The following is a 25896-nucleotide window of genomic DNA, read 5'->3' as shown; positions in this document are numbered from 1 at the left end:
GCTTATGGCCATTTCCTGGGGAACCAGTTCCAGTGAGCATCTGAACTGCACTTAATTCTGCCAAGAATCAGCTGAAGGTGTAAAGTTTTACCAATGTTATACTCAGTATCAAAGTGAGTGACACAATCTTTTCATAAGAGAACTGCATCAAGACCATGGTTTGTGGTTCTAGTTTGCTGCGCATGATGCAGTAGTCTGAACTGTTCAAGAAACTGCCAGTAACAACATGTACTACAAAGTCTCATACAGAAAGTTTACCACCAAAGGAGTTTATTGGTTATTAAATGTAAGTCTTTTTTGTATTGTGCACAACATCTTTACTTCTGACTTGATTCAGACTTGGATGTAGAAGCTCTCAAAGAAGAAAGCCGGCGCCTCTTGGCAATCTGCTCCTGGCGTTTCTCCTTGGCTTCCTGAAAGGCATGAAGTACAGAGATGTTACACATCAAGCACTTCAAAACATATACCAAGGAACAAACCAGGGAAAATGCAGCTTGAAGGAATGAATTCTATAACTGAACAGTGCTAAATAATTTCCCTTCTACAGCTCAGAATTCTGCCAAGTATCCAAACCAGCACAGACCTGTGTCTTTGCACTGTATGCAAACACCCAAAACTATGTTACACTGCACACCAAAATATGTCACTGTGGACACCCAAAATTTTAGTTAAGAAACTGATGTAGAGTTTCCAACACATCAAAGGTGCAGCTCTCTGTTTCTATCTGGAAGTAATGAAATTCAGGAAGCACTGTGCCAAATATTTCAACTGTACTGCTTTCAGTATTGCTTCAGCAGTCACTGCAGTTTTAGGAGCAAGGGCAAACACACTAACAAATACTTTCTTGCCAACTTATCCTCCATCAAGATCAAGCACTGAGTCTCATTTCTCCACACTACCCCTCAAATGCTTGGGCATCTTGAGGTTAGACCTGAATTAATTTTAACTAAATTAACTATGGAAAAAATATCCTCAGAGGCCCTAACTGTTAATTTTCTTCAAAAAAGGCTCTCAAATTAGTGAGCTTGGTAATTTCTATTCTCTATGACAGAAACAGAAGAAATATTCCAAAACCTCAACTGACCAGCTATGTTTATACTCATATTTGGGCACTTATATTCAAAATGAGCAGGTGCAGAGCAGCCATAGGCATAGGGCTACTTTGCCATACAGTCCAATTTAGTAAATCCCTTGATTCTGGAGCTATATTCCACACAGCTGAGCTAGAATGGCAAACCTACCTTCATCCTCTTGGCCAACAGCTTCGCGTACTCAGCAGCTTCCTCCTTGTTCTTCTGAGTGCGCTGCTTCTTCAGGGCGATACGCCGGCGCTTGTGCTGCAGCACCCGGGGAGTCACCAGCCGCTGGATCTTGGGAGCCTTCGTTCGGGGCTTCTTGCCTAAAAACCACCGGGAATCAGCCAAAGCGGCACAGAACCTTCCAAAGGGGCCACAGGCCTCATCCAGACAACTTCAGAGTAACTCTGATTTACTATTACAATAACATGATTTAGAGTACTACACATGACAGCAACTATACAGAGTTCAGCACCTTCACAAATTTTACAAGAAAAATTATCAATTATCACCAGACACAGCATTAACAATATACTGTCTTAATGCTCGTGGACTTGTTATTAGAAATGAAGTGAGAATTCCTAGCTTCTCAACAGACCTGTGTCCTTTAACTCCCCCCTAGACCTAGATTTGTTAATAATAAAGGAGTCCATTATACAGCTTTCAGAACAAGCCTTGTTTCCAGCACTAAAAAGACATCTACAATTTTACTTAGGGGTTTGACATTGTTTACCCCAGAAAACAGATTACATTACCTGCCCACAACGGGCAAACACACTACCACACATATCTTTAAATAAAATTTTACTAAGCCATCCTGACAGACTAAGTCATACACCACAGTGTGATGCCCACCAGGACTGTATTCTTTAACGGATAAAACCATTTCCTATGATGTTTTCCTTTCCCCCCCAAACTTTCACAGTACACAAGTCTTATCATATTCTTCTAAAAATCCACTTTCCTCCCCCCCAATCAAAAGCAAAAACCCCAAATTAAAAATCTTACACTGCAATACAGAGGCAGTAAGGAAAGCAGGGCCCTGCCAATAAGACCTCATTTCAGACTGCCTGGAATGAGCAGAGGGGGAAAAAAAATCTTAGCACTACACTGCCTTTCCCCCCCACTATAGAAGTTTTAATAACATTCCACCTTGTATTAAACTTTCATTAGCAACTACTTTTGGGTTATAATTAGAAACACTAGCGAAAGGTCTATCAAACTTTAGAGAAGCATGACAAAACATAGCAGAAGGGTGAAGGAAATGAGGCAACCAAGAAACTGGTTTTTTTCCACAAGTTATGGCTGACAAAGTTAAAATATAGTGAGTGTCACTTCCCAGATGCACTACTGTCTGAGCTTTGTCCAGTGCAGTGGGCTGGCCGGCTCGGCAGGAATCACAGAAACCCGAGGAGCTGTACCAGTGGGAGCTCTTACCCTCTTTGTTCAGAGGCTTCCTCACAACATACTGGCGAACATCATCTTCCTTAGAGAGGTTGAACAGCTTGCGGATCCTGCTGGCCCTCTTGGGACCAAGACGACGGGGCACAGTTGTGTCAGTCAGCCCAGGAATGTCCTTTTCACCTTCGGGAATGTAAGTTTAAACACGCCAATTACTACACTACTGAGCACCAGGTTCAGAAGCAAAACCCTGTGTTTAAAATACGCAAGAATTCAAGGTAATGCAAGGTAATCTTTGGGGTTCAGCTGTCAATAGCACCACCCCAGCCACTCTTAGCTCCTTTGACATGATCAGCTTTCTACAGCAACAAGAAGTGCTTCAGTAACCAGTTTTAGCCTTACAAGAATGCAATGCTCTCGGGACTGCTAAGATGCATTTGTGCTCTGAAACTGGGACTGCCATTTCCACTCCACACAGCTTACCAACCACTATCAAGCAGGCTCCTTCCAGGTGTCTATGTCTACCTCCGTACTGGCTGTTCCACTCAGACTCTTACCCTTTTTCACTATAACCAAGTTCAGGACACTCAGGTTCGCATCAACGATGCAGCCACGGACAGACTTGCGCTTCCTCTCGCCGGTTCTCCGGGGGCGGTAGCAGGAGTGGCCCTTGCTGAGCAGGAGGCGGACACGCCCGTGGGTCAGGACACCCTGCTTCATGGGGAAGCCTTGCTTGTCATTGCCACCGCTTATCCGGACAACGTACCCCTGCAACAGGAACGCTTCTGAGTTACTCACGCCCTTATTCCCTCAAGCAGCAGATACCACAGGACACCGCACGGAACAAGGGAGCAGCATGTCCATGATACAGCTGGAGTCACTGCTACCAGTAGTGCATGCAACTTTAACCAACACCTCTGGAACAGCTCAGCAATTTCACTCTAAAAATGTAAAAAAGTACCTCTGCATACCAGAACTTACAGTTAGTGTGATTTATATCACTTTGAAGTTTTGTTGGAAAGTAGTAGCACAAAACCTCTTACCATTATTTAGCTTTTCTGCAACTGTAGGCTTAAATAAAGCCAGTTATCGTCACAAACTGAAAACACAGCAGTGTCTAGAGTAGTGATATACAGGAAAAAAGTCTGACCACTTTCCTTGTGAAGATGGCAGCAGAAAAGATCACATCCTTTAAGTTCAGCTGCGCAGTCCATATTAGCACTAATATGGACCAAGCCCGTCCACCAGGCCAAACATGTTTTTTCTCACACATCAGCAGCAGTTTAAACCAAATCAATTCTTAACAACCAGCAGTTTTATACTGCAGATTTAACCTGTCCTGAATACCAAGAGACAGCACTCCAATGAAGAGCAATAAGCTACTGTGAAGGGGAGCTGTGAGAGAGAAGAAACTAACCACAAGGTTTTAAAAACAAACCCCCCCCCCCCCCAATTAAGTTAAATACCGGAAGAGACTAGCCTAAGCAGCAAGGTCAGTACACACACAGCAAGAGAACCTGTCAACTTGACCACCAAATGCACACCATACACATACTATAGCTGACAAGTGCATACTCGAGAAATTTTGTATTTCAAGCTCCTCAAATACAACTCTTACACATTCTTCTGCACTACTTACCTTCCACTCCTCACCAAGGGAATCAGCCAGCACCTCCGTGGCCATTCGTTTTTCATAAAATGTCCTGAGCTTACGCTCATCATCTACTTCAATGAGCTTTTGGCAGCCAGTAGCCGGAAAAGAGATGTTGAGCTAACAAATGAAAAAAAAACCAAAAAAAATCTGGTTGAAACTTCTCAGAAAATTTTCAACAAAAATTATAATTCACCTGATGGTTAGAGCTTGGCATTCAAAAGCTGAGATTCCCCAGCTGCTTACACAAATGCTCATCAGAAAAACCTGTCACCACCACACTTGGGAGAGCCAAGGCAAAGAGGTCCAGGTTCGGCCGCACAGGGCTATATACAACCCCTTCAGTCGCAACTGATTTTCTTTCAGCTAGAGGTGGATCAGAGAATGCGAGCAGCAGAAACCTGTGTTCCCTTCTTCCTACAATTCCCTCACAGCACACGCCGCATTAAGACACAACCGCAAGTCACTGCAAGGGACCAGCAGCACCTGGTCCCTTGTACCTCGTACCTCCCGGGGGCCGCCGCAGAGCGCAGCGCTGCACGGCCGCCAGCCGCCACTGCCGCGGGCACAGCGCGCACGGCACCTCCCTACCGGGCCCTGCAGTCGCCTGCACAAGCCTTTCACCCGCAAAACCCCTTCCGAGCCAAGCGGCTGCTCCGGAAGCCCGGCGCTCCGCAACCCCGCGGCAGCAGAGCCCCGGCCGAGGAAACGGGGCCCGCAAGCAATCCACTCCCATCCGCCCTGCAGCTGCACTCCAGCCCCGCCGCCAGGGACCATCGGCCACCGAGAGCGGCTCTGCGGGCAGAGCCGCTACCATTTACGGCGGGGGAGCCCAAGCCCCCCTGCCCGACCGAGGCCCCGGCCCGGTGCGGCCTCACCTTCATCCTGCTCACGTCTCGACGCCGCGGGAAAAGGCCGCACTTCCGCCCGCACTTCTTACATACACCCAGAAACTCTCGCGAGAGCAGTCCTGCCCGCGCCCCACGTGACCGGAGCTGACCAATGCCGAGCGAGGCTTTTACGACGAGGGGCGGGGCCAAGAGGAGCGGGCGGGGGCGTGGTCCCGGTGCGTGGCCAGGCCCCGGCGCTGCCGCGCGCCCGACTTCGGGCAATTGGCTCCTGCCTGGGCCAGGCCCGGGCCTGGCACCGGCTTCGTGAGGCGCCGCTCGCCAGGGAGAAAGCGTTCCCTAGGAGCGGCCAGGGGGACAGCAGGCAGGCGCTCCGGGGCTGGGAGCACTGGCACCTGTAAAAAGAAGCTCCATCGATACGCGACTCACCGGCTTTCGAGGAAGGCGCGTTTTTTGCGCGGTATTAGCGCCTCCCGCCCAGATGGGCTTCCCGGTTCCCTGCCGGCCGTGTCCCGCACTTGCTGCGCACGGGAGCAGGGGCGTGCGGGGAGCGGCCGCTCCTCTCCATCACACGCCTGGAACTGACACGGTGCCCTTTGTCCCGTTCTGGCCTCCGCAGCACCAAAGAGACAAGGAGCTACTGCGGAGGGCCACAAGGATGATCAGGGGTCTGGAGCATCTCTCTTAGTTGGAGAGACTCTGGGAGCTGGGACTGGTTGGTGTGGAGAAGACAGAGGATCTCATCAATACATAGGAAAATCTCAAATGTGGGTGCCAGAAGATGGCGCCAGACAAATTGCAGTAGTGCCCCGTGGCGCTGCATAATGTCCCTAAACTAAAACACGGGAAGTTTCACGTTAACCTGAAGAATTTCTTTACACTGAGGCTGGCAGAGCACTGGAACAGCTCCCTGGGGAGGTTGTGGAGTCTCCCTGTTTGGAGACACTCAAAACCCACCTGGACGTTTTCCTGTGTCACCTACTTTCGGTGACCCTCCCTTGGGAGAGAGGTTGGACTGGATCCTCTCCAGGGATCCATTCCACACGTAACAATTTTGTGATTCTGTGTGAGATATCTCTAGGCGTGCAAGGGCAGCGGGCATGCTCATGTGGAGCAGCTGGCTGCTCAAAGCCGCCGGGGAGCGAGGAACCACCGCTCGCACCGGCCGGCACCTTCGGCACAGGCTCGGGAAACCCAACCGGAACGGGGCCCCGCCGCCTCTGCCCGCGGAGGGCCGGCCCGGGCCCGCCCCGCCCCGCCCCGCTCCGCCCTTTTCGCGGGCGGCGGAGAGAGGCGCGGGCGGCAGCGCGGTCCCCGCCCCGCGGCGCTGCCGGGCACGGCGCGGCAGGGCAGGGCCGGAGCGGCCGTCGGGCGGGCGCGATGGGCGCGCTGCTGTGGTGGGACCCGCTGCGGGCCGGCAGCTCGGAGGTGGACTGGTGTGAGGACAACTACACCATCGTGCCTGCCATCGCCGAGTTCTACAACACGGTGGGTGGCGGCGGCGGTGCCCGGCGGAGCGGGAGCGGCGGCCGCCTCGGCGGCGGCGGCTGCGGGTGGGCGAGCGTGCGGCGGCGTGCAGGACCCGCTGCAGCCCGGGGCGCTCCTGCTGCCTGCCAGCTTCGTCTCCTGCGGAGTTTTCCTGGGATTGTAGCATGCCTTTCTATGCCTTTCGACTTCTTTTTCTTCTCCGGTCGCTGGCACGCCTAAAATTAAGGAAATTTTTCCTAGTTTCTCAGGTATAAAACAGGGAGATTTTCTAGTCATGCTGCTGCCGGTAAGTAGTGTGTAGCAGGCCTGTCCTCGTCTCTGTTGAGACTTGTGGTGGCCAAGCACCAAGTTTTTGGTGCTAGATTGCCCTGGTCTATCACCCGTTCACGCAAACAGGTGTCAGCACCTTGATGGGCATGCACAGCAGTGATGGGTCAAGATTAAAATGTACCTTGGTGTTTGGAGGCAAAACTAGGTTTCTCCTAGACTTGTTTGACTCCAAGAAGGCAAAGGTTTCATGGAGAGTTTGCCTTTAGGTTGCAGGATGAAGTCAGGAGGGGATTTCTGGAAGCAACAGAGATACCTGTTTCAGAGAGCAGCTGGAGTATGGAAGAGAGGAAAGAGGAATAATGTCATTGTTGCTTCTTTCCAGTTAGTCATAGTTTACCCCTGAGTCCTCTCACACATTCCCAATACCTCTCAGCTGCTGGAGAGAACTTATAAAAGCAGCCAGAGCAGCAGAGCCAGATTGCCTTTTACCACATACCTTGGAAAGAGAGAAGTGCTCCTGACATCCTGTTGATGTAAAGAATGGCAGTGAAAGATCCACTAGAATAAGATAATCCATTGGGCTTTTGGGTGGTTTGCCCTTCCATGAGAATCACCTGTCCAGGGGCAAACATGCAAATGCTGTTTGTTTTCTGTTCTATAGGAGGCAGTGTGTGCACAAATGAGGAGCTGGAGCTACTGCCTTTGTCTCTTGTACTTTAAAGTGAGCAGGTTTTTGGTTTTTTTTTGGTTTTTTTTTCCCAAATTCCATCCTTGTCTGAACTCTGTTCCCCTTTCAAGCCACATCTCTTTGACTGCCAGAACATAGTGGAAGAAATCGGTGTCTGACTTCCCCGGATGGAGTGTGTATCCCGGGAGACTGTACATGCAGAGCAAGTAATTAATTCCATGGTGCACTGTGTACATTGCTAACTTGTTTTCTTCTTGTTCTTAGCTGCCAAAGTCCCAAAGACGGTGGCTGGTCCATGCCACTGAAGAATTTTGAGGGTGTGTGAGGGAAACTGTCGGCTTTTTTTGTGTGTCTGATGTCACTGTGCAAGAACCAAAAACAAAGGGAGGAAAAGGTCAGGATAAACAAGATATTGAAGACAGCAAATGTGTTTTGTAGCCAGCTATGCAGGGGGATGGGTTTCCTTCTACTGTATGCGCTGCTTCAGTCTGGGGTAGAGTGAATTTTCGCTATAGGCCCTGGTATGGGGGTATGTTTTCTGCTGGAAACAGGGTTGGTAACTCAGGCATGTTTTCATTACTTCTGAGCAGGGCTTACTCAGGCCTTTTCTGCTCCTCATCTCACCCAACCAGCAAGTGAGTGGGCTGGGGGTGCAGAAAGCATTTGGAGGGGACACAGCTGGGACAGCTGATTCCAACTGACTCGGTGGATTTTTCAGGCCATATGGCATCATGATCAGCGTGTAGAGCTGGAAGAAGGAGAAGGAAGCAGTTTGTGCCTTTAGGCCATTTCTCTTCCCAAATCACTGTTATGTGTGATAGGGGCCCTGCTTTGCTGGGGATGGAGAACACCTGCCTATACATGGGGAGTGCTGGATGAATTCCTTATTTCACTTTGTTTGTGTGAGGAGCTTATATTTTCCCTATTGGACTGTTCTTATCTCAACCCCCACAAGTTTTTTCATATTTACCCTTCTGATTTTCTCCATCCTGCTCTGAAGAGAGTGAACAAGCAGCTGGGCAGTGTGTAGTTGCTGGGGGATTAAATCACAACACTGTACTGAGCTGACTAGCAGTAGTATAGAAGCTTACCAAAATGCTAGAAGCTGCACTTGTGTCAGACAGGTGGACAGACACAGAAGAAAGTTTGCCCTGGAGCCTGCTGTGTTGTGGCAGCTGTATACAAATCAGTAAGCTGTTTGCTGAAAGAGGAGGAGAACAAGAGGCAGTGTTGAGCCTAGTCATGTTTAGGCTCTCTTCAGCAATACCAAGTTATTGTTATGGCTTGATTTCTCTGTTAGCAACTTCTGTTAATTAAAACAGTGTGTTGCAGTGGATTGATGGGATTGTGCAACTGTGTCCTCAAAAAACCAGATGCTTACAGGACAGTTACGAAGTTTTGGCCCTACTCTAAAAAGTACCTTAGGTAGCACCTAAGTTATATTCCTTCTAGGGTGGGTTTGTTCTGACTGATTCAAACTCCCTTGAAGTTCCAGGAAGCTCTCTTCAGCAGACCTGACTCTGGCATCTGGGTCATTAAGCTTTAGATTAAAACCTTGCTAATCCGCATTTTAAATTGCCATGGCTGAGGTCAGAGTTGTGGTTGAGGTCTCATGCAATATTCATGTAAGCACAAACTGGAACAGCTTATCTGCTGCTTATGTATTTTTTAAAAAATTAATTATGTGCTCTGGTGGGGCTTAAACAGAAAACAAAAAGCGTTCAAGAGAATTAAATCTGTAGGAGAAAACTGTTTGGAAGTTTTGTAAAAGTTGATCAAACTAATTTTTTAAAACATACACAAGCTAGACTTAACATGATTTTTGTCTAGCTGAAGTGAGGCCACAAAACACTCTGTAGCTCAAATTGAAAGAATAGTTATAAAAACAGTACATTTTTTTCTATTTTTTTCTTTCTGAAATTAATAAAGTAATGTGTTCTGATGCAGTGTAACCCTACTCCACACCATAACAAAAGTCTCCAAATGATCAAAACAATTTTTCCTGTGAAGAGGTATTTACAAAATAAAATTTATGTTTTAAATACCTGAAAACAGTATTTTTTCCTGGGAGAGTCCGTATCTAGCAATTCAATATGTTGCATTTAGTTGTACTTGTAATTTCCATTTACTGAGGGAATTGCGAGGATTTTATTCTTCTTCTTTTGCTCCCCGGTGGCATGGAAATAAAAGTTATAAAAAGTTATGAGGTAGTCTTAAGAGTGTGAGAGAGTATTTGTACTCTCCCCACCACATCCTTTTTTACCACAGAAGAGTTATAGTGTATGTGAATGTCATGTTTAGGTACCAGAATGTGGAGAATACACACCCTCTGATGTTACTGGCAGCTACTTTAGTCCAGTCTTACTTTCTGCTCAGAAGGACATGGTGCAGTAGGTTTTTCTGTGGTAGTTGAATTCTGCAGCTACTCTCTGGGAGATGTAATCAGTAGTGACAAATACATGAGGACTGCAGGAAGCATCTGTGCCAAGACAGTGGCCAGATGTGAGTGAAGATGTATGATCATGATCTAAGCAAGCCTATTCTCTCTGTCCTATAGGCTTATGTCCTGAATTTCGATTATATAATTAATTAGCTGAAAGTTAATACTAAAGGTCCAGAATTGTATGAAGCCAAAAGAATGCACTGTTACTGCAGGACTGCTTGCCTGTTTTTCATAACTGTAACATCTAATCATTGCCTTTTGCAGATGCCAAAGGAAATCTTCTGGACTACTGATGTAAATATTTGCACTTATTTTAATTATCAAAGTATTTGAATTGTACGTTACCAAATCATGAAGGCCATTAATAATAATATTATGTATTAATATTAAAAAATGCTCATACTTTCTGAAGCCATACTTTAATATTTTTTAGTACTACAATTATATCAGCTTCTGAGATGTTAGGAAATCCTCCTGATGACCACTGCAAAGAGTACAAGTCATGCTCAGGCTCCAGTTTGCAAGGGATTTCTTGCATTTGCAGGCAGGACCTTAGCATGAGTGGGAGTTCATTCCCAGAGGAGCACTACCATAACACATAACTGCTCCCTTGTTGGCTAATCACTTGCATAAATCTACATTGCTACGCTTGTGGTGAGTATATCTAGTGTGTCCTTTATCATCTTGTTCCTAGTTGGAATAAGGACTTTCTAGCCAAATTTTGATAGACGGTGGTCAGTTTCAACTGTAGAGATGGAAAAGTTTTCTTCCAAACCACTTGGTTTATAACCACCTATTTTTGCCCCTTGACACCTCCCTTCAGCCTAACTGTGTGTAAAAGCCTAAAAAGCATAGGGCACTCCCAGGCGCCCAGAGGACTCATTCATATTCCATCATCCCTGCTGTCACTGTATATGCTTTCTACCTGCTTTGGAGTGAGGGAAGTCTTCCTGTTCTGTGTATGTGCCAGGACATCATGCACTGGGATCCTGGTCCATGATGGTATTCTCAACTTTGCTGGCAGTCTCTGCTGCATGGAGACCGAGTGGGGTGTTTTGTGTATGAAAGTTTCTCACGTGAACATGTTTTGTTGAATGTGTAGGTTGCTTTACATGAGTTTAAACAACTTGATCTGCCTCTTAAAATCTTTTCTCAGACTGTGTTAAGAGGTTGACAACAGTAGGTGAATGAAAAAATTCTGATGTTATTCTTTAACTAGTTCTCCACTAAATTTTCATTATTGTTGGTACAAGTTTGTAACCTGTGAAGAGGCAATCTGTCCCAAAGGATTTTTTTGACCGAGAGTTATTTTCTACATCAGCTTCAGAGCAGTTTTGTCACAGGTGATATTCTGTTGTGCTTGGGCTCAGCAGGCAAACATGAGAAAACTGAGGCTGGAGACTCCTCCTGTCCTTTGGCCCATTGTGAAGCAGCAATAGAGTCTTTTCATAACTGCTCAATTACTGTGCCGTCGCTGGCTCTCGGCACTGGCAGCTCCCGGGAAGAACCAAGTGATCACTACTACAATGACAGTTCCTGCTAATTGATAGTAAACTGTATCCAGTATTTACAGAATCATGCTTTAGATTGTTTGTAAGCAAGAAAAAACAGAAAACATGTCTCTATTCAAATCAAGCATATTGAATTAAAAAATTAGACCACCTTGCAGTCGTCCTAATTATAGCCTTTCCACCTTCCTATAACTAGTTTTCAGTCATGTTCTGTAGTGTAGAACCAAGGGGAAAAAAATTGAAGTGTAAAAGGACTTAAAGGTCCAGGCATTCTTTACCCTGTACAAAAAGGGTTCTAACTCTTAGCCTAGCATTGTATTTCAGACCTTCCCAGACAATAACTATTGCTCAATAATTTGACTTCCACAAAGCTTGTCTAGCTCTGTCTTGTGTCAGTACTTCTAGTGCTTTTTCCATGGTAGGCTTGATAGCCAGTGAGAGGACAGGTCACTGGTCCTCAATAGCTTGATCTTGTACACAGTCTTGAATGTATATTCTCAGTGAAACTCCTTTGGGAATTGACTTGAGTTGTGACTTGAAGAGCCACATCTTACATTGTTGAAAGTTTTTATACTGCTACTAATTTAATGATGTTAAACAAAACAAATCAATGCTTTTGCAAAAACAGCTCAGCTTAGGCAGAAAGAGTGGGTCATAATTTGTTGAACTGGGGCTTCACTGAATGACAAAATGGTATTATAGAACGCCTAAAGATATTTAAGATTTCTTTATTTTCTGTCTTTGTGAGACTGTTTGTTTTTTTTTCCTAGATAAGCAACATCTTGTTTTTCATTTTACCACCCATTTGTATGTGCTTGTTCCGTCAATACGCAATCTGCTTCAACAGTGGAATATATTTAATATGGATTCTGCTAGTTGTGGTTGGTAAGTTGATTACTCTGTATTTGCCAACTCCTGTGTGAGCTGAGAGAGGACATCAGTTTTTCCTGCTTGTACTTGACTGTTTTTTAAAACAAAGCAGTCCTGATATCTATGGAAGAATTTGCTTGTATTTGTTTAAAACCAAAGCAGCCATAATTTCTGGAGGGAAAATGCCTTCTGCAAACTGAGGTTGATGGGAAATTTGACAATAGTTTTGTTCCCTTCCAGTCCTTCCTTGAATACTTTTTTTTTCTTGTGTTTGGGTTTTCATTGCTTAAATAAAAGCTGAAGTGCCAGTGCAACTTAGGAGAGGAATAGGGTTTGTACTGAGAAGGCCCAGAGATGTAGATGTGAGATTCTGAATTTTGTTCATTCCTGGAGGCACTTCAAGGGGATAATCTGAGCCCTCTGGGGTAGTGTGACACTTTCCACCTGTATGTAAATCAGTATCATGGGTAGAGAGTATCCATGATACTACTGCTTTTTCTCTTTTCTTACCCATTCTTGTGCTATTGAGAAAATTCCAAAGCAGCATTTGGCATTTATTTTTTAATTGGTTTTGCTTTATACTTTTCCACATGGTGTTTCTTCAGGCACATCTTTTCTAGTAGGAGCTTACATTTTTAGCTGCTACTTTTGTAATCTACTTTTGTAATGTACTTTTTCTTCATGATTAGCAAGAGTATGATAGCTTGGATTGCCTCTTAGTAAAGTTGGTGTTTTTTGTAACCTTTTGTAGACCATTTCCTGTAGCTACCATTTCCTGTGACATTCTGAGCGTGAGCAGGGTGTTTCAGTCTATTCCAGTACTGCAGCTGTTGATAATACTGTCTCTTGATTCATTCGTCCAGGAATTGGATCTGTTTATTTTCATGCTACCCTCAGTTTCTTGGGCCAGATGCTGGATGAGCTGGCTATTCTCTGGGTTCTGATGTGTGCTCTTGCCATGTGGTTCCCTAGGAGATACCTGCCCAGAGTTTTTCGCAATGACAGGTAATCATACAATGGTACATATGCACTTTCATGTTTTTTGAAACTTCCTGTGCTAACACTTAAATCTGCACATAATTGCACCAAGTTATCAATCTTACCACTGTCACTGCTATTTTTCTCTCTCCATTGTCTTGCAGTTGCTTATATCTTATTCAGCCCATTTTGTTCAAAATTCCTGAGTCAGCAGTTGCTGGTAGTGGGATTTGTGTCCTGTAACTTCAGGTTAGATTAGATGACTTGCCTCTGGAAATGTCTCTTCTTGTTGATTCTAGGGAGACTTTTATGATGGGTAGTTTATATAACTTACAGCTAATGTAGGAGAAGCCATCCTTTACTCTTCCTTTTGTATGTCCTGAAGGATATATACAAGTGAACCTATGGAAGTCGGCTTAATGTTCATGTGAATTTTTAAAATGGTGATTAAAAATGGTGTTTCGGTATTCAAAGGCTAAGTGTTTCTTTAGAAATCTATTGTTGTAAAGGGTTGTTTTTTTTTTTTTTCTTGCAGGTATAAAAAAATACTTTATAGCCAGTTTAAACCATTTGATTGTGGTTTGCCCCCCTCCACAATAAAACCATTGTGTTGCTCTTTTATGCAGTAAAGAAGTTGAGGTAATGGAGAGGCTTGATTTGCAGCATCAGTGTTGTTCTCTCTGAAGATTGCTAAGACTGTTGCCTTTTGCATTCATACAGTGTTACTCTCTGCATGAATTTTTTATTTGTTTGTTTGATTGTTGGGGGTTTTGGTTGGTTGGTTTATTCTTGACAATATGCCAGATTAGAAGTTGCTAATGTATGGAGAGAAGTTTGGTGCCTAGACTGACCATACCTCAAAATAGCTTGCACTGGGTACAGTGTACCTATAATTACTGTATACAGCCTGTGTGCGTGGCCCACTTCTCTTCAGCATCATCATAAATGACTTGGACTTTGACACAAGACTGGAAGGAATACTAAGTAAGTTTCATGACCACACCAAATTGGGAGGAGCTGTTAAATTCCCTGAGGGCAGAGAGGCCTCAACAAATGACAGCAATCACCAACCAGGTGAAGTTCAGCAAGAGAAATTGCTGGATTCTGGGATGGAGCAATGCTGAATGTATGAGAATGAGACGCTGTAAGCAGTGCCATGGAAAGGGACCTGGGGGTCCTGGCAAGTTGAACATGGGTCAGCAGTGCCCTGGCAGCCAGGAGGTCCAACCCTGTCCTGGGGTGCATCAGGCACAGCATCACAGCTGGGCAAGGGAGGGGATTGTCCTGCTCTGCTCTGAGCTGGGGCAGCCTCACCTCCCGTGCTGGGGGCTGGTTTGGGCACCTGCAATATAAGAAAAACATTAAAATATTAGAGAGCATCCAAAGGAGGTAACAAGGATGGTGGAGGGCCTTGAGGGGAAGCTGTGTGAGAAGTGGCTGAGGTCACTTGGTCTGCTCAGTTTGATGAAGACAAGATTGAGGGGAGACTTCACTGTAGTCTTCAACACCTTAGTGAGGGCAAGAGCCAGTCTCCCTTCTGTGGTGACCAGTGACAGGACCTGAGGGAATGTCCTGAAGCTGAGTCAGGGGAGGTTTAGGTGGAATATCAGGAAAAGGTTTGTCACCCAAGAGTGTGGTTGGGCACTGGAACAGTTCCCCAGGGAAGTGGTCACAGCACCAGCCTGACAGTTCAAGAAGCGTTTGGACAGTGCTCTCAGGCATATGGGGGACTCTTGGGGATGGTGCTGTGCAGGGCTAGGAACTGGGGGTGTTATCCTGCTGGGTCCCTTCCAGCTCAGCATCTTCTATGATTCTGTATGGCTTTTTTGCATTGGTGTAAATTTAGTCCTTCTGCATATTACAGTATAATGTTGTTAGAGAACATCATCAACTTAACAAGCTTTACTGGTGTCTTTGTTTATGGTGTGACTCTTAGATGTTCAGTTCAAGTGAAGAATTCAGAGTCCTAAATTTATGTGTAATTTATGTAAACTCTGTAAATGAGCTCTCAGATTCCTAGAGGTTACATTTTGCCAATTAGTGTCTTCTGATATTGCAGGGTAGGTTCACAGTATGGACAAGTATGGTAAACTATTGGTTTGTAAAGGAATTACAACACTTCTGGGGTTAAATACTGTTTCTGTTTAACTTTGTGTTAAAACTGTAAATACTGATATGAAAGATCCTATCATATCCTTTCACTTCTCAGAGAATGTGTCAAAACAGTTACTTTTTAGGGAAGGTCTTGAATCCTTTCTGAAGTATGCAGACACTCTGGGCAACAAACCTGTGCTAGTTTGAAGGCAAACCAGCCAAAGGAATTAACTCTACACAAACATGTTGTGAGGGATTCCAAGTAAGAATTACAATTTAATAGGAAAAATGTGCGATAAAGGCAATAGTACAGAAGCACTGGCTTAAACGGACAAAGTCAGAATATGACCCCGTTGGTCAGGGTGGTGACAGCTGTCCCATTGGAGTGAGGGATGTGATCTTGTCGAAGCGGTGATCCTGTAGAAAGGTCTTGTTCTTCTTTGGAGGTCCAGTGGTGGTCATTGAGAGCTCTTGTCCACTGGGAATCCTCTGGTGGTATCATGGTGCCCAGGTCCCAGATTACATACAGGTAAGAATGTTAGGTACCTCCCCCCAGGGTGGATATCTCACAGTGGGATGATGTAATTCTGTGGCACATTCTGGGGAGTCCTTGATGGCCCATGAGCGGAGATGACTCTGCTTTCGGCTGAGTGTGCATTGAGCAGCTGTTGGAAACAACTGACCATTAACAGCTCATCAGAAGGTTCTATTGGTGGTGATAGAATGCCCACCTTACATTGTAACCCAAGACAAAGCCCTAACCTAGAACAGGTTTGGTCAATACTTTCGAATTTTTTGCTTTGCCTGACTAATCCTCTAGTATTATGTGTATCATGTGCTCACCGCTGTACTGTTCACTTTGATCATCCTCATCACACTTTGAATTTTCACTGCTGAAAATGTTATTATCTGTCATGATCAATTTGTGATGTATTTATTCATTGAGACATTCATGTCATATCAGAACTTCCTACTTAAATAACTTGTTGCTGTCCAGCAGAATGAAAACCTTTAAAGCAAAAGGCAAATGAAATGAGCCTAGCACTTGTGGCCATGGAATGGTACCGTACCAGTATATTGAGACCCTACTTCAAACATAGAAGGCCATTCTTGGACAGCAATTTTAAAAAGCTATGGGCCAATAGTTAAAAGGCCTCTTTTTCAGCCATAGACTGGAATGGGTTGTTTGAAATGCAGATCTGGAGTTTAAACAACAGTTAACATATATTTAATTTCAAAGTTGTCGGGCTGTCTACATAGGGTGCAATAGTGATTTCATGTTTGCTAAGAATATACCAAATCTTGGTTTTATAAAAAATTCTGGGAATTTCTCACCTACTGTTGAATTTGATTAAGGAAGTGTTCCAATTTAGCATGTAAGTTTCAGTATCTTTGAAGGCTCTAAAGAGATAAAGGAATGTTCAGAGTGCTGTGACATAGCTGTAGAAGTTGAGGCATTAACAATAAGAAAATACCCTAAAAATCCATGTTAAGAGCCTGAGGAATGATGAGACAGAACATTTTCAAAGAAGTACAGTGCTCTGTACAGGGGTAGACCTCAGTTTTGTTACCTTATTTTAATAATGTTGAAATTTCTGAGTTTAGTAATTTAAAGTTTTGAATTAAAAGAAGTTTTTCTGCTCATATAAATTCTACTCAGGAGCCGATTTAAAGCTGCTGTGGGTGTCCTGTCTGGAGTTACCACCTGCCTGGCTTTCATTAAGCCTGCCATTAACAACATCTCGCTAATGACGCTGGGAGTTCCCTGCACAGCTTTGCTCATTGCTGAGTTGAAGAGGTAAGTGCAGTTCTCCAGAATGCAGGCAGCATTGCCTTCTCAGATCCTTAGGACACTGTGAGGTGATACACTATATCTGGCTTCAGTGCATGTCACAGCAGATCAGAAATGCTTCTACCACAAGCAAGAGCAAATCTAGTATAAATTTTCTTGGCAGTTCAGACATTTTTTGACAAGGATTTCTTTTCCCTAGGACTTCGTAGTCGGTCAGATATTTTCTGTGTGTTCTTGCAACATAGCTCTTGCTGCAACCTGATTTAACTCAAATTTGTTTATTCATTGTGAAATTAGGGCCTGGGTTTTGTTTTATGAACAGCATTTTTACTATATAATGTGCATAAGGGTGAGGTGGTGGCATGGTTGCAGTTTGGATGCTAGTGGGAGAAAGGCCCAAGCACATGTGGAAGTTTTTCCAGCTCCCAAAGTTGTACTGTGAGTCTCATCTGATATGAATAATGTGATGGAGTCAGAGTTACAAAGAGAAGGTTAATCACTACATTTTGGAGGATAGGTGTCAGTCAAGGCTGTAGAAATCATAAAACCAGAATGCAAATAGAGAAGAACCTGAGACTGATTTCCACATTTTAGAGAGTTGTTCTGTTATAGTGATACCAGCAGCTGTCCAGAGACCTTTTTTCCATCTCTTCACCCACTGCAAAAAGGACCAGAGGAGTACTAGCATTTGAACTTTTTTTTTCACCTCTGCTCCATTGTCTGAGAAAAATTTTACAACTTACACTTGTTCTTATATGTTGCATATGTCCATCAAAATGAGTTAGAACAAGATGTCTTCATTCTAATTGTGTCTGTTAGAATAGAGACTTTTCTGTTTGCTACATTACCCTGTAATGATCTGCCACTGCTATAGAATGGAAGCCTCTCCAAACAATGTTTTGTAAAGGTGTTCATGAGTCGTTTCTCTTGAGGCATCCTTCTGTGTATTTCTTTGGTAAAAGACACTTGGAAACAGCGCACAAGTTAGTTGTGGACAAGGTCAGTAGTGGAACAATATTGGTGGTGTCTCATTTTGATTATGGCACAAAGAACTACTGACAGGGCAGAGGGACATCTGGTTGTGGCATGGGATAATCTGTGAATTCTCTGTCAGTTCCGTATCCGTTTTCCAGGCATGAGCTCCTGAGAAACTTGAAAGGACAAGTTAGTGTCTCCTAAGTTTGAGTACTGTTGTTTCACATCTAGGAATTGGTATGCCTATAAGTATTTGTTTTTTTAAAACTCTTTCTGCAGGGTCATTATCCTTTGGGTTTGGGAGGAAATCTAGCATCACAAAGCCACCCCAAGACAGTCATATATTACTAAAATGTCTGGAGTTTCCTGGTCATGCTTTTTTCAGGGAGAAAATTAAGGACAGAGATTGACCTTATTTTCCAATTGGTGGATAAAAAGGGGCTAGAAGTGACATAGGACCTTCTCTGGCTGTGCATTGGAATGGTTTAATACTACTGATATTTGTGGATGAATTTTTAAGTGCAAAAGACAAATAAAACTTTTCTTTTAAGCTGTGCTGATCCTTTTGAAATTTAAAGGGTTACATTCTTGTAAACTGGGAGGTCAGGAGTCATCTCATCCCCTTCTGCAGGAGGAAAATTAATCTAACCATTATTGAAAAGATTTGCTATTTTTCTATTCTGTGCTACCATAGCCAGGAGGGAACTTCACATCCAAGTCTGGCAGGCTGCAGTGGAAATTTTTCTGTAAAATAGATATTTGGGGAAGAAAAATTGCTTCTGTTCCATGCTGAAGTTTTTGGTATTTTAGGCCACAACTCCTTGTTGTTATTCCTATTCTAGGCTGTGTCAATTTTGTACAGAATTCTGGGGAATCAAAACTACTGAGTTTCCAAACGAATTTTTTTTTGCTTTATGTTTGTCTTTGGTGAGAAGATAATATTGTCGCAAAAGAGCATGAAGGTCTTAGATGTCGACCTGGTAAGGTCGAGTGTATGGCTGGGAAGTATTGTGGGTAGGAGGTGATCAAAAGGGTGAAAGGTAGTCAAGTGTCCTTGAAAGACAAAGAAATTGTTAAACTTTATTCTCATTTCTGTCACAACAAGTTCTTTCCTGTGTATCTAAAAAGAAAAAGCTGCACTAGAAGGTGAAATCAGTGGAAAGGTGGATGTATATCCTTTGATTTTCCTAGTCCGAGCCATTGAGATTATAATGTCATCAAATTAGTAACTGTTTAGGGAGATAATGTCCTCCATGTGCAGATGGTTGCTAGAATATTGTTGCTCAGCTGACTTCTGAGCCTTGAGTAGTGAAGTTTACCGTAGCTTCTGGTCTGACCATTATTATTTGATTCTTCTACTAGAAATCTGACTCTGGGGGGAGCCTTGCTTCATTACTACTGGTTTCTTTATTCCCTTGACTAAAAGGTTAAGCTAGTTAAAAGTTTAAATATTCCTTAGGATAGAAAGGGAGATATCTGTGTGAAATTCAATTAATCAACATTGCACTGGTTTGAAGAAAAGCTGTAATGCTTTTTTGTGGGTTTCAAGATATCAGAAGATAATGCTGCTGGAAGTATGTATTTAAATAAATAGCAAATTACTGGATCTCACAAATGTTTGCAGAAATACTGAAATTTGAATAACTGTTTTGTTAAGCAGAGAACATTGTGCAGTGTAGATGAAAGGGAAATGGAAGCAGAAGATTTGTGGGATCCATTATCTTTCAGAATAGAGTAGGATAGGATAAGGGCAGCATGAATATGTCTTTTAGACCCTCAGCTAACAAGTCCTATTTTAGTTCTTATCAGTATCCATGTCTGTTGAGAAATAAAAGAAAGGCTACATGTCCAGGTGGTATTTGCATTACGTCTCTTCATTGTAGTAGAAGCAGTCTCCTGCTTCGTCAGCAAGCATGTCCTCACCCATCTGAAGCACAGTTACTGCAGAAACTGAAAACTCCATGATGGCTGATCTCAGAAAACCCAGGGGTATTACAGAGATCAGCAGGCTGTGCTCTTCTCATTGTGATCTTTCCACCTTAAGGTAGTCCTTTGCAGAGCACTCTACAATATTGTCTTAAGTTTATAAAAGTAATTTTTATAGTAGTATGTGATAGTGGCACTGAGCAAACCTGTCTTTACAGTCTGTACCTTTGCTATGGCTGATCTCGTACTGGGTAAGTAAGTCTCCAGTTTTCCTTTGCAGCCTTGAATTCTTTGAACCACACAGATTAATTGCCTTTTCCTCTTGGAATTCAGGTAGTCAGGTCCTGACTAAAAGACCTTAAGTGTGAGGCCAAACCTCTTATCCCTCTTAACCCTCAAACCCTCTTAAAAGGGATGCAGTTGCATGTGTTTATCTCCTTCAGATATGTCCAGGAAACCCTCATTCTCAATACACACACCCTTTCCTTTGTCAGAGCACACAAGTACTCCATCTCAGTAGTCTGGTTTTATCCATCAGAAAAACAAAATTGATTCATGTGCCTATCTGCTTAGGTTCATGGTTTAATGCTGTTAGGAACAGTAGTACCTCTCACTGAAGAATATAAATGCCTTAGCATTAACAGAAGTCTTTTTACACTAACAAATACGAGCAAATCTGAGCATTTGCTGCATGGCTGGTGGTTAATGAACAGCATATGTAACTAATCACTAGTTACACCCCTTCCTAGGTATAGGAATAATTTGATGTTTGCTGACTATTGATACACTGGTATTTAAGACAATAACGTGTCTTAAAACACAGCTACTGATAAAAAGGCTTGTTTTGTTACCTCATCTCTGCCTTGCATCAGAGCCAGACTGTAAATGGAGATAAATTTTAAGTACATTTATGGTGGAATCATTTTAATGATGCATGTCTGACATTGTTTTATAAATATTTATATATGTTTTTCTCCTTAGGTGTGAAAACCTGCGTGTATACAAACTGGGTCTCTTTTCAGGTCTTTGGTGGATGCTAGCTCTTTTCTGCTGGATCAGTGACAAAGCGTTTTGTGAGATCTGGTCCTCATTTAACTTTCCCTATTTGCACTGTGTATGGTAAGTGGTGTGTATAAAGTCCAGAATTTGATTCAAATATGATCCATTCTCACCACATTACCCTTCTGTGCTGCTTGTGGCTATTTCTGGTTAGCTCTAGACAGAATATATAGTAAGATTTTATAAGCCCAGAACAAGTCTTGTGCTATTCAGAGTGGCAGATTTAGGCCTGGTTGTATTCTTAAGCCACTACGTTCATTAATTGTAACTGAATTCCATGCCATACTGGTTACTAAAAACCATAGCTGTGACTATGAAAACTTAAACTGCCATAGATGATGATGGTAATCCTCATGATGAATGAGGATTAGTGATTAATTAATGATGGTGAAGTGGAGAAGCAGTAAAGGGCATTGATGCCCTTTCTCTTTTACCACCCAGCAAATCATGGTTACTTACTTGAGGTGCCATATCTCAGCATTTCTGCACAAATATGACAGGTGAAGAGAAGCCAAAAAAGTGAGCCCGTTTAGACCAGGGATAAACTACAGTTTTGTGGTTTTCCTTTCCAAATATTATTTGCCTCCATGCAAAGGACAGACAGCAATCCTGTGTGGGGCTTGTGAGAAGATGCTGAAGGACTGACTGATTTTAAAGTATGGTGATACAGTTGATTACTTTACTGAATTTATGTTACTGATTATTTTTTTCTTTCCTTTTTTTTGTCCTATCTTGGTGTGTGGGTGGCTGTTCTCAGGCACATTTTGATTTGCCTTGCGGCATATCTAGGATGTGTCTGCTTTGCTTACTTTGATGCTGCCTCCGAGATCCCTGAGCAGGGCCCTGTCATAAAGTTCTGGCCCAGTGAAAGGTGGGCGTTCATTGGAGTTCCCTACGTCACGCTCCTCTGCGCACACAAAAGAACATCTGTGAAGATTGCATGAAGTTGGAGGCCATGGAATGGGGATGGATTTTCAACTTATATTCCAGCACAGAGAATATTTATATAATGATAAATTACTAGTGTTGTATTTTCTTTTCTTCCTAAGATAGGCAGTACTTCAAGTGTCATAGGAAGAGGAGGGAAGTGTGTTCATTCCTCTCTGAAGAAAAGAGAGGAAGCAGGAACATGGGGGCACTTGAACACTAAAGTAACAAAATGGCTTCTTTGTTTTTTGCACTGTGTTTTTGATGTAGCATTTCTCTTGATAAAAGCTCTTTTCAAATACCAGGGTCAAAGAATGATCTTTTTGTAGTAGGTCACCTTTGGTGCTTGATCCACTTCTTTTGTAACTTCCTTTGCGAAAGAAGGCAGTCCAAGATGCCTACGTGCCATCCTGTGTCCTTCTTAGCTCTGATTTTGCTGCACTTACACATGGCCACAAGAGTGTGCTCGAAGCCCATGCTATTCCCAGCCTGGTGTACCCAGGCTGTGTGGAAGCCAGGCTGTGCATCACTTTGGATCACAGAATGCATGGTTGCTTCCTCAAGTACAGCAGGAGATGAGTGTTTGCAGCTGGATTTCTATGTAAGTGCAATTAGGCAGTGTAAATGCAGAGGGAGCTAACAGAAGTCCCTAAAACTATGTAGTAGTTTGAGGATTTTATTGTATTTCCACTGTCCTGTGAATACTTGTATGCTGCATATTTTCTTGCAGAAATGTCACAGAATCCCTCTCTACCTCTTGAGACATGTTTGGTCTTGAATTTGGCATTGAAGTTCTCACATTGAAGTGTGAAAATTACCTTCAGTATGATCTCAGGTCAGCATTGACTGACAGTGTGATTAAACTATAAAGACTCCTAGATGCCTAGCTGCACATCTAATTTAAGAGCTGACTTCTCACCAATGCATTCCAAGTGATGTCAAAAATAGTCCAGAGCTCTGCTAGTTATACTTAGGAAAAAAGTAGATAACTGCTTAAAAACCAAGCTGAAGACCTACATTTCAGTGAGCTGTGAGATGTAATATTGAATCTTGCATTCTTGCAAAAGATTGGGATTTTCCAGGTTTTTTCAGTCCATTTTGTAAAGATAAGGGGTATCTAGGTCCATTTAGTTTTAAGATTATTAGTGTTGAGGTTCAGGAATGGCTATAGTTCTTGCAAGCAATTAATACAAGGCCTATTTAAAAAAATGGTGCAAAGTTAGGCATGTTTTTCAAGTATGAGCAATTGTAGCTGCTAATACCTGCAGTTTTGGAGAAAAAAGGGTCTATTCACATTCCTCAGAACTCCGATATCAAAACTCTAAGTGGGTTAAGGCTTTGAATGTACACTTCTATTAATGTGTTATTTCCTTTTTTAGCATTAGACCATGAAATATGGTTTTCTCTTTTGTTTACACGTCTTATGTTTTGTTTTTTATCAATGCAAAAATGTATTCTATGCTGTGTCATCTTTATGAAAGTTACTTTTAGCAAGAACTTTGGGCTGAATTAATTTTCAAGCATTTTGAAACCTTTAAAACTTTTGTATTAAAATTTATGCTTAGAAAGCAAGAAGTAAGGTGTATGCTTACTCTTGAAGCAAATTGTTAGTGGGAGATAAGACGTTTTTTTTCATGAGACCTTCAAAATAGATGAGTAGACTACTGCAGTAGATGACTGCAAAATCATAAAAGCACCATAAAATTTTTCTAATGGAACAGTTCATATTTATACCACTTGGTAGTAGATTTGAAATATCTTTTTTTTGACACAAGGTGATACAATTTTTGTATGAAACCTATTTATAAAAATGTATGTAGTGATGTTTGTTACTCTTTCAAACACAGCTATTTTTTCCTTTTCCTTCCTCTCCCCCAATTACAAAATGCTCAGCTTCAAACACTTCTCAGGTATTAAAAGTTCTATTATTAGATCCTTATACAGGTAGGGTGCTGGCTGGAACCCAGCTAAGTTTTCTGATGCCTAACATGGTCCTACTTTGAGTAAGACTTTTTGATAGTGTTTGCTAAATTATTATGTTATGGTAAGTGAGTTGTTTTTTCAGTATTGCTTGAGAACCTAATAACTGCAGACATAGCGTACTATTCAAAAAATTTGAGCCTTTCTACTTAATATTTTGCTTGAAAGCAACCTCTGACTCAAAGGGCTCTAGTTAATCTGCTGTCAGTTGCTGTCTTCTACTCTGCAGGGTCTGACTACTCACAAAGAAGTAATTTTGTAATTTAAAAAAAATCTCTGTAGGGCATTCAGCTATTGAAGAAGTAAATAAATCAGATAACAGGCCAAGAATAACCTTCTGTATTTTTATTATCTAGCCTTTTTATCCTTTATGGGAGATTTTGTGAACAAAGGCCACTATGTGTTGTTCAAAGTTTAACTGTAGAATTGGTTGGAGTATTTTTCTGTAGCAGCAGCTCACCACTTTCCGATTTAGCTATCATCTATTTAGCTATCACACTTTACATTTAATTAGTATTAGCGTATATAACTGAAACTACATAACTACACTTATTTCAAAAAATAAAAAACATACAATTTTTACAAGATTCACAATTTTACAGATTGCACCTACACAATAATATTAGTACTCAAGTATATGGTTGACATACAGAAGGGTTTGTGCACTGGATTGTACAGATTGATAGAGAGTGCACAAGGAGCTGTATTACATTGCAGTATAAAGTGATTTATATGCACCTGCAGGTTTTAAATGCCCAGAATGTTTTCTTCCCCTGCCAGCAGGAGGTGAGTAGTTCCTGGTGTTTAGCTTCAGGTGGTATTTTAGTCTGTTTTGTGGGATGTAATACACTCAACACAGTATTGTAAATATTGACATGTGATATCCATCATTCCTTGAATGTTGAACTTAGGTTTTTTTACAAAAGGATGGTTAGTTTTCAGTGGTAGCAAACACCCAATTTGCAGTCATTAACAACTCAAGAAGTACTGTGTAAGGACTGGTGTAGGATTGGGAGTTTCTTCCTTCTCCATTTAAGTCTGTATACTAAATGTTTGTGGAAAACATGTAATACTTTGCAACATTAAACTGTATTTGGAGCAAATATTGTTTGCTTTTTCAGGCATCGTGTTTGTGGAGAAGAATGTAGCTGCCAGTATAATGCCTTAAAATAAAAGGATAATTGTTTCCTTACAGTTATCAGCAATTCTGACTCAGTGAGGAAGGGGGAGACTGCATTAGATAGACGATCATTAATTAGTGAAATAGTGATTTCTTTGTGTATCAAACGGTTTTTTGCAACTAGTACAACTATTTGAAAACAGCAAGCCTGTGAATCAATGAAGACAAGTAGCAATAAATGGTTAAAAATGAGTGGCCTGTATTTCCACAAATAGACAAAACTGGGTCAGAGTGTGTACATCTGGGAGAACAAAGTGGGGATCTTCAGTGTTACCTAAGACTGAACTTTGAATTTAAGGGAGTGAGGTTGTGGCTACATGGTAGCCTTGCCCCTCCCTTCCCCTCCTGCTTCCCTTTTACCATGGTTCCTCTCACATCATTTAAAAGACCATTTTTGAGACATTCATGGTCCTCATAAGCAATTATAATCAAGCTAGAAATAACTGTTGTGTGAAAGCATAGCTGTAATTCAAGAATGTTACTCACTCAGAATTAATGTCTGTAGCTGCTAAAAATTCAAAAACAGCTGGTGGGTTGGTTCATACATTGTTGTGTCATTTAGTCTGCTCTTATGTGGAATTTATGGACATGGTTTCCCATGGAGACAAGAGGAACATCATCATACCACTACACTTCCCTGACAGCTTCAGAGCTCCATGCTTATTTTGTCCAAATCTGACAAAGGCAAGAGTCTTGCAGGTAATTTTCTACTAACTGTGCAAAAGATGGTCAGGTAAAA

At 42.5% G+C, this 25896-nt stretch overlaps 2 protein-coding genes across 3 annotated transcripts; one reads left to right on the top strand and one right to left on the bottom strand.

Moving 5' to 3' along the window:
- Nucleotides 1-253: 253 nt before the first annotated feature.
- On the bottom strand, nucleotides 254-5095 carry RPS6 (ribosomal protein S6). Its single transcript, XM_058043393.1, has 6 exons — nucleotides 5007-5095; nucleotides 4117-4248; nucleotides 3035-3245; nucleotides 2514-2660; nucleotides 1242-1399; nucleotides 254-413 (listed from the first exon to the last, which is right to left on the bottom strand). Exons 1-6 carry the CDS (start codon nucleotides 5010-5012, stop codon nucleotides 318-320), a joined length of 750 nt encoding a protein of 249 aa, XP_057899376.1. The 5' UTR covers nucleotides 5013-5095; the 3' UTR covers nucleotides 254-317.
- A 1261-nt stretch (nucleotides 5096-6356) lies between these two features.
- ACER2 (alkaline ceramidase 2) lies at nucleotides 6357-25082 on the top strand. 2 transcript variants are annotated; one of them, XM_058043392.1, is made up of 7 exons: nucleotides 6400-6464; nucleotides 7687-7816; nucleotides 12147-12261; nucleotides 13110-13251; nucleotides 16979-17116; nucleotides 20993-21130; nucleotides 21828-25082. In XM_058043392.1, exons 2-7 carry the CDS (start codon nucleotides 7778-7780, stop codon nucleotides 22012-22014), a joined length of 759 nt encoding a protein of 252 aa, XP_057899375.1. In that variant the 5' UTR covers nucleotides 6400-6464; nucleotides 7687-7777; the 3' UTR covers nucleotides 22015-25082. The 2 variants fall into 2 exon arrangements, with proteins under 2 accessions (XP_057899374.1, XP_057899375.1); XM_058043391.1 differs by lacking the exon at nucleotides 7687-7816 and having other exon boundaries at nucleotides 6357-6464.
- Nucleotides 25083-25896: the final 814 nt, after the last annotated feature.

The sequence above is a fragment of the Melospiza georgiana genome, chromosome Z, assembly GCF_028018845.1.
Source record: "Melospiza georgiana isolate bMelGeo1 chromosome Z, bMelGeo1.pri, whole genome shotgun sequence".
Taxonomy (NCBI): domain Eukaryota; kingdom Metazoa; phylum Chordata; class Aves; order Passeriformes; family Passerellidae; genus Melospiza; species Melospiza georgiana.
The sequence above is the reverse complement of the archived record's forward strand: the minus strand, read 5'-3'. Positions and strand labels throughout refer to the sequence as shown.

Excerpts from the sequence above, each read along its gene's own strand:
- RPS6 (XM_058043393.1), bottom strand. Across the intron at positions 3,246-4,116 it reads CCCTTGGTGAGGAGTGGAAG|GGGTACGTTGTCCGGATAAG; the intron begins GTAAGTAGTGCA and ends TTCCTGTTGCAG. Across the intron at positions 1,400-2,513 it reads GAAGCCTCTGAACAAAGAGG|GCAAGAAGCCCCGAACGAAG; the intron begins GTAAGAGCTCCC and ends GGTGGTTTTTAG.
- ACER2 (XM_058043391.1), top strand. The coding sequence starts at position 6,357 with ATGGGCGCGCTGCTGTGGTGGGACCCGCTGCGGGCCGGCAGCTCGGAG. Across the intron at positions 6,465-12,146 it reads TCGCCGAGTTCTACAACACG|ATAAGCAACATCTTGTTTTT; the intron begins GTGGGTGGCGGC and ends TTTTTTTCCTAG. Across the intron at positions 21,131-21,827 it reads CCCTATTTGCACTGTGTATG|GCACATTTTGATTTGCCTTG; the intron begins GTAAGTGGTGTG and ends GGCTGTTCTCAG.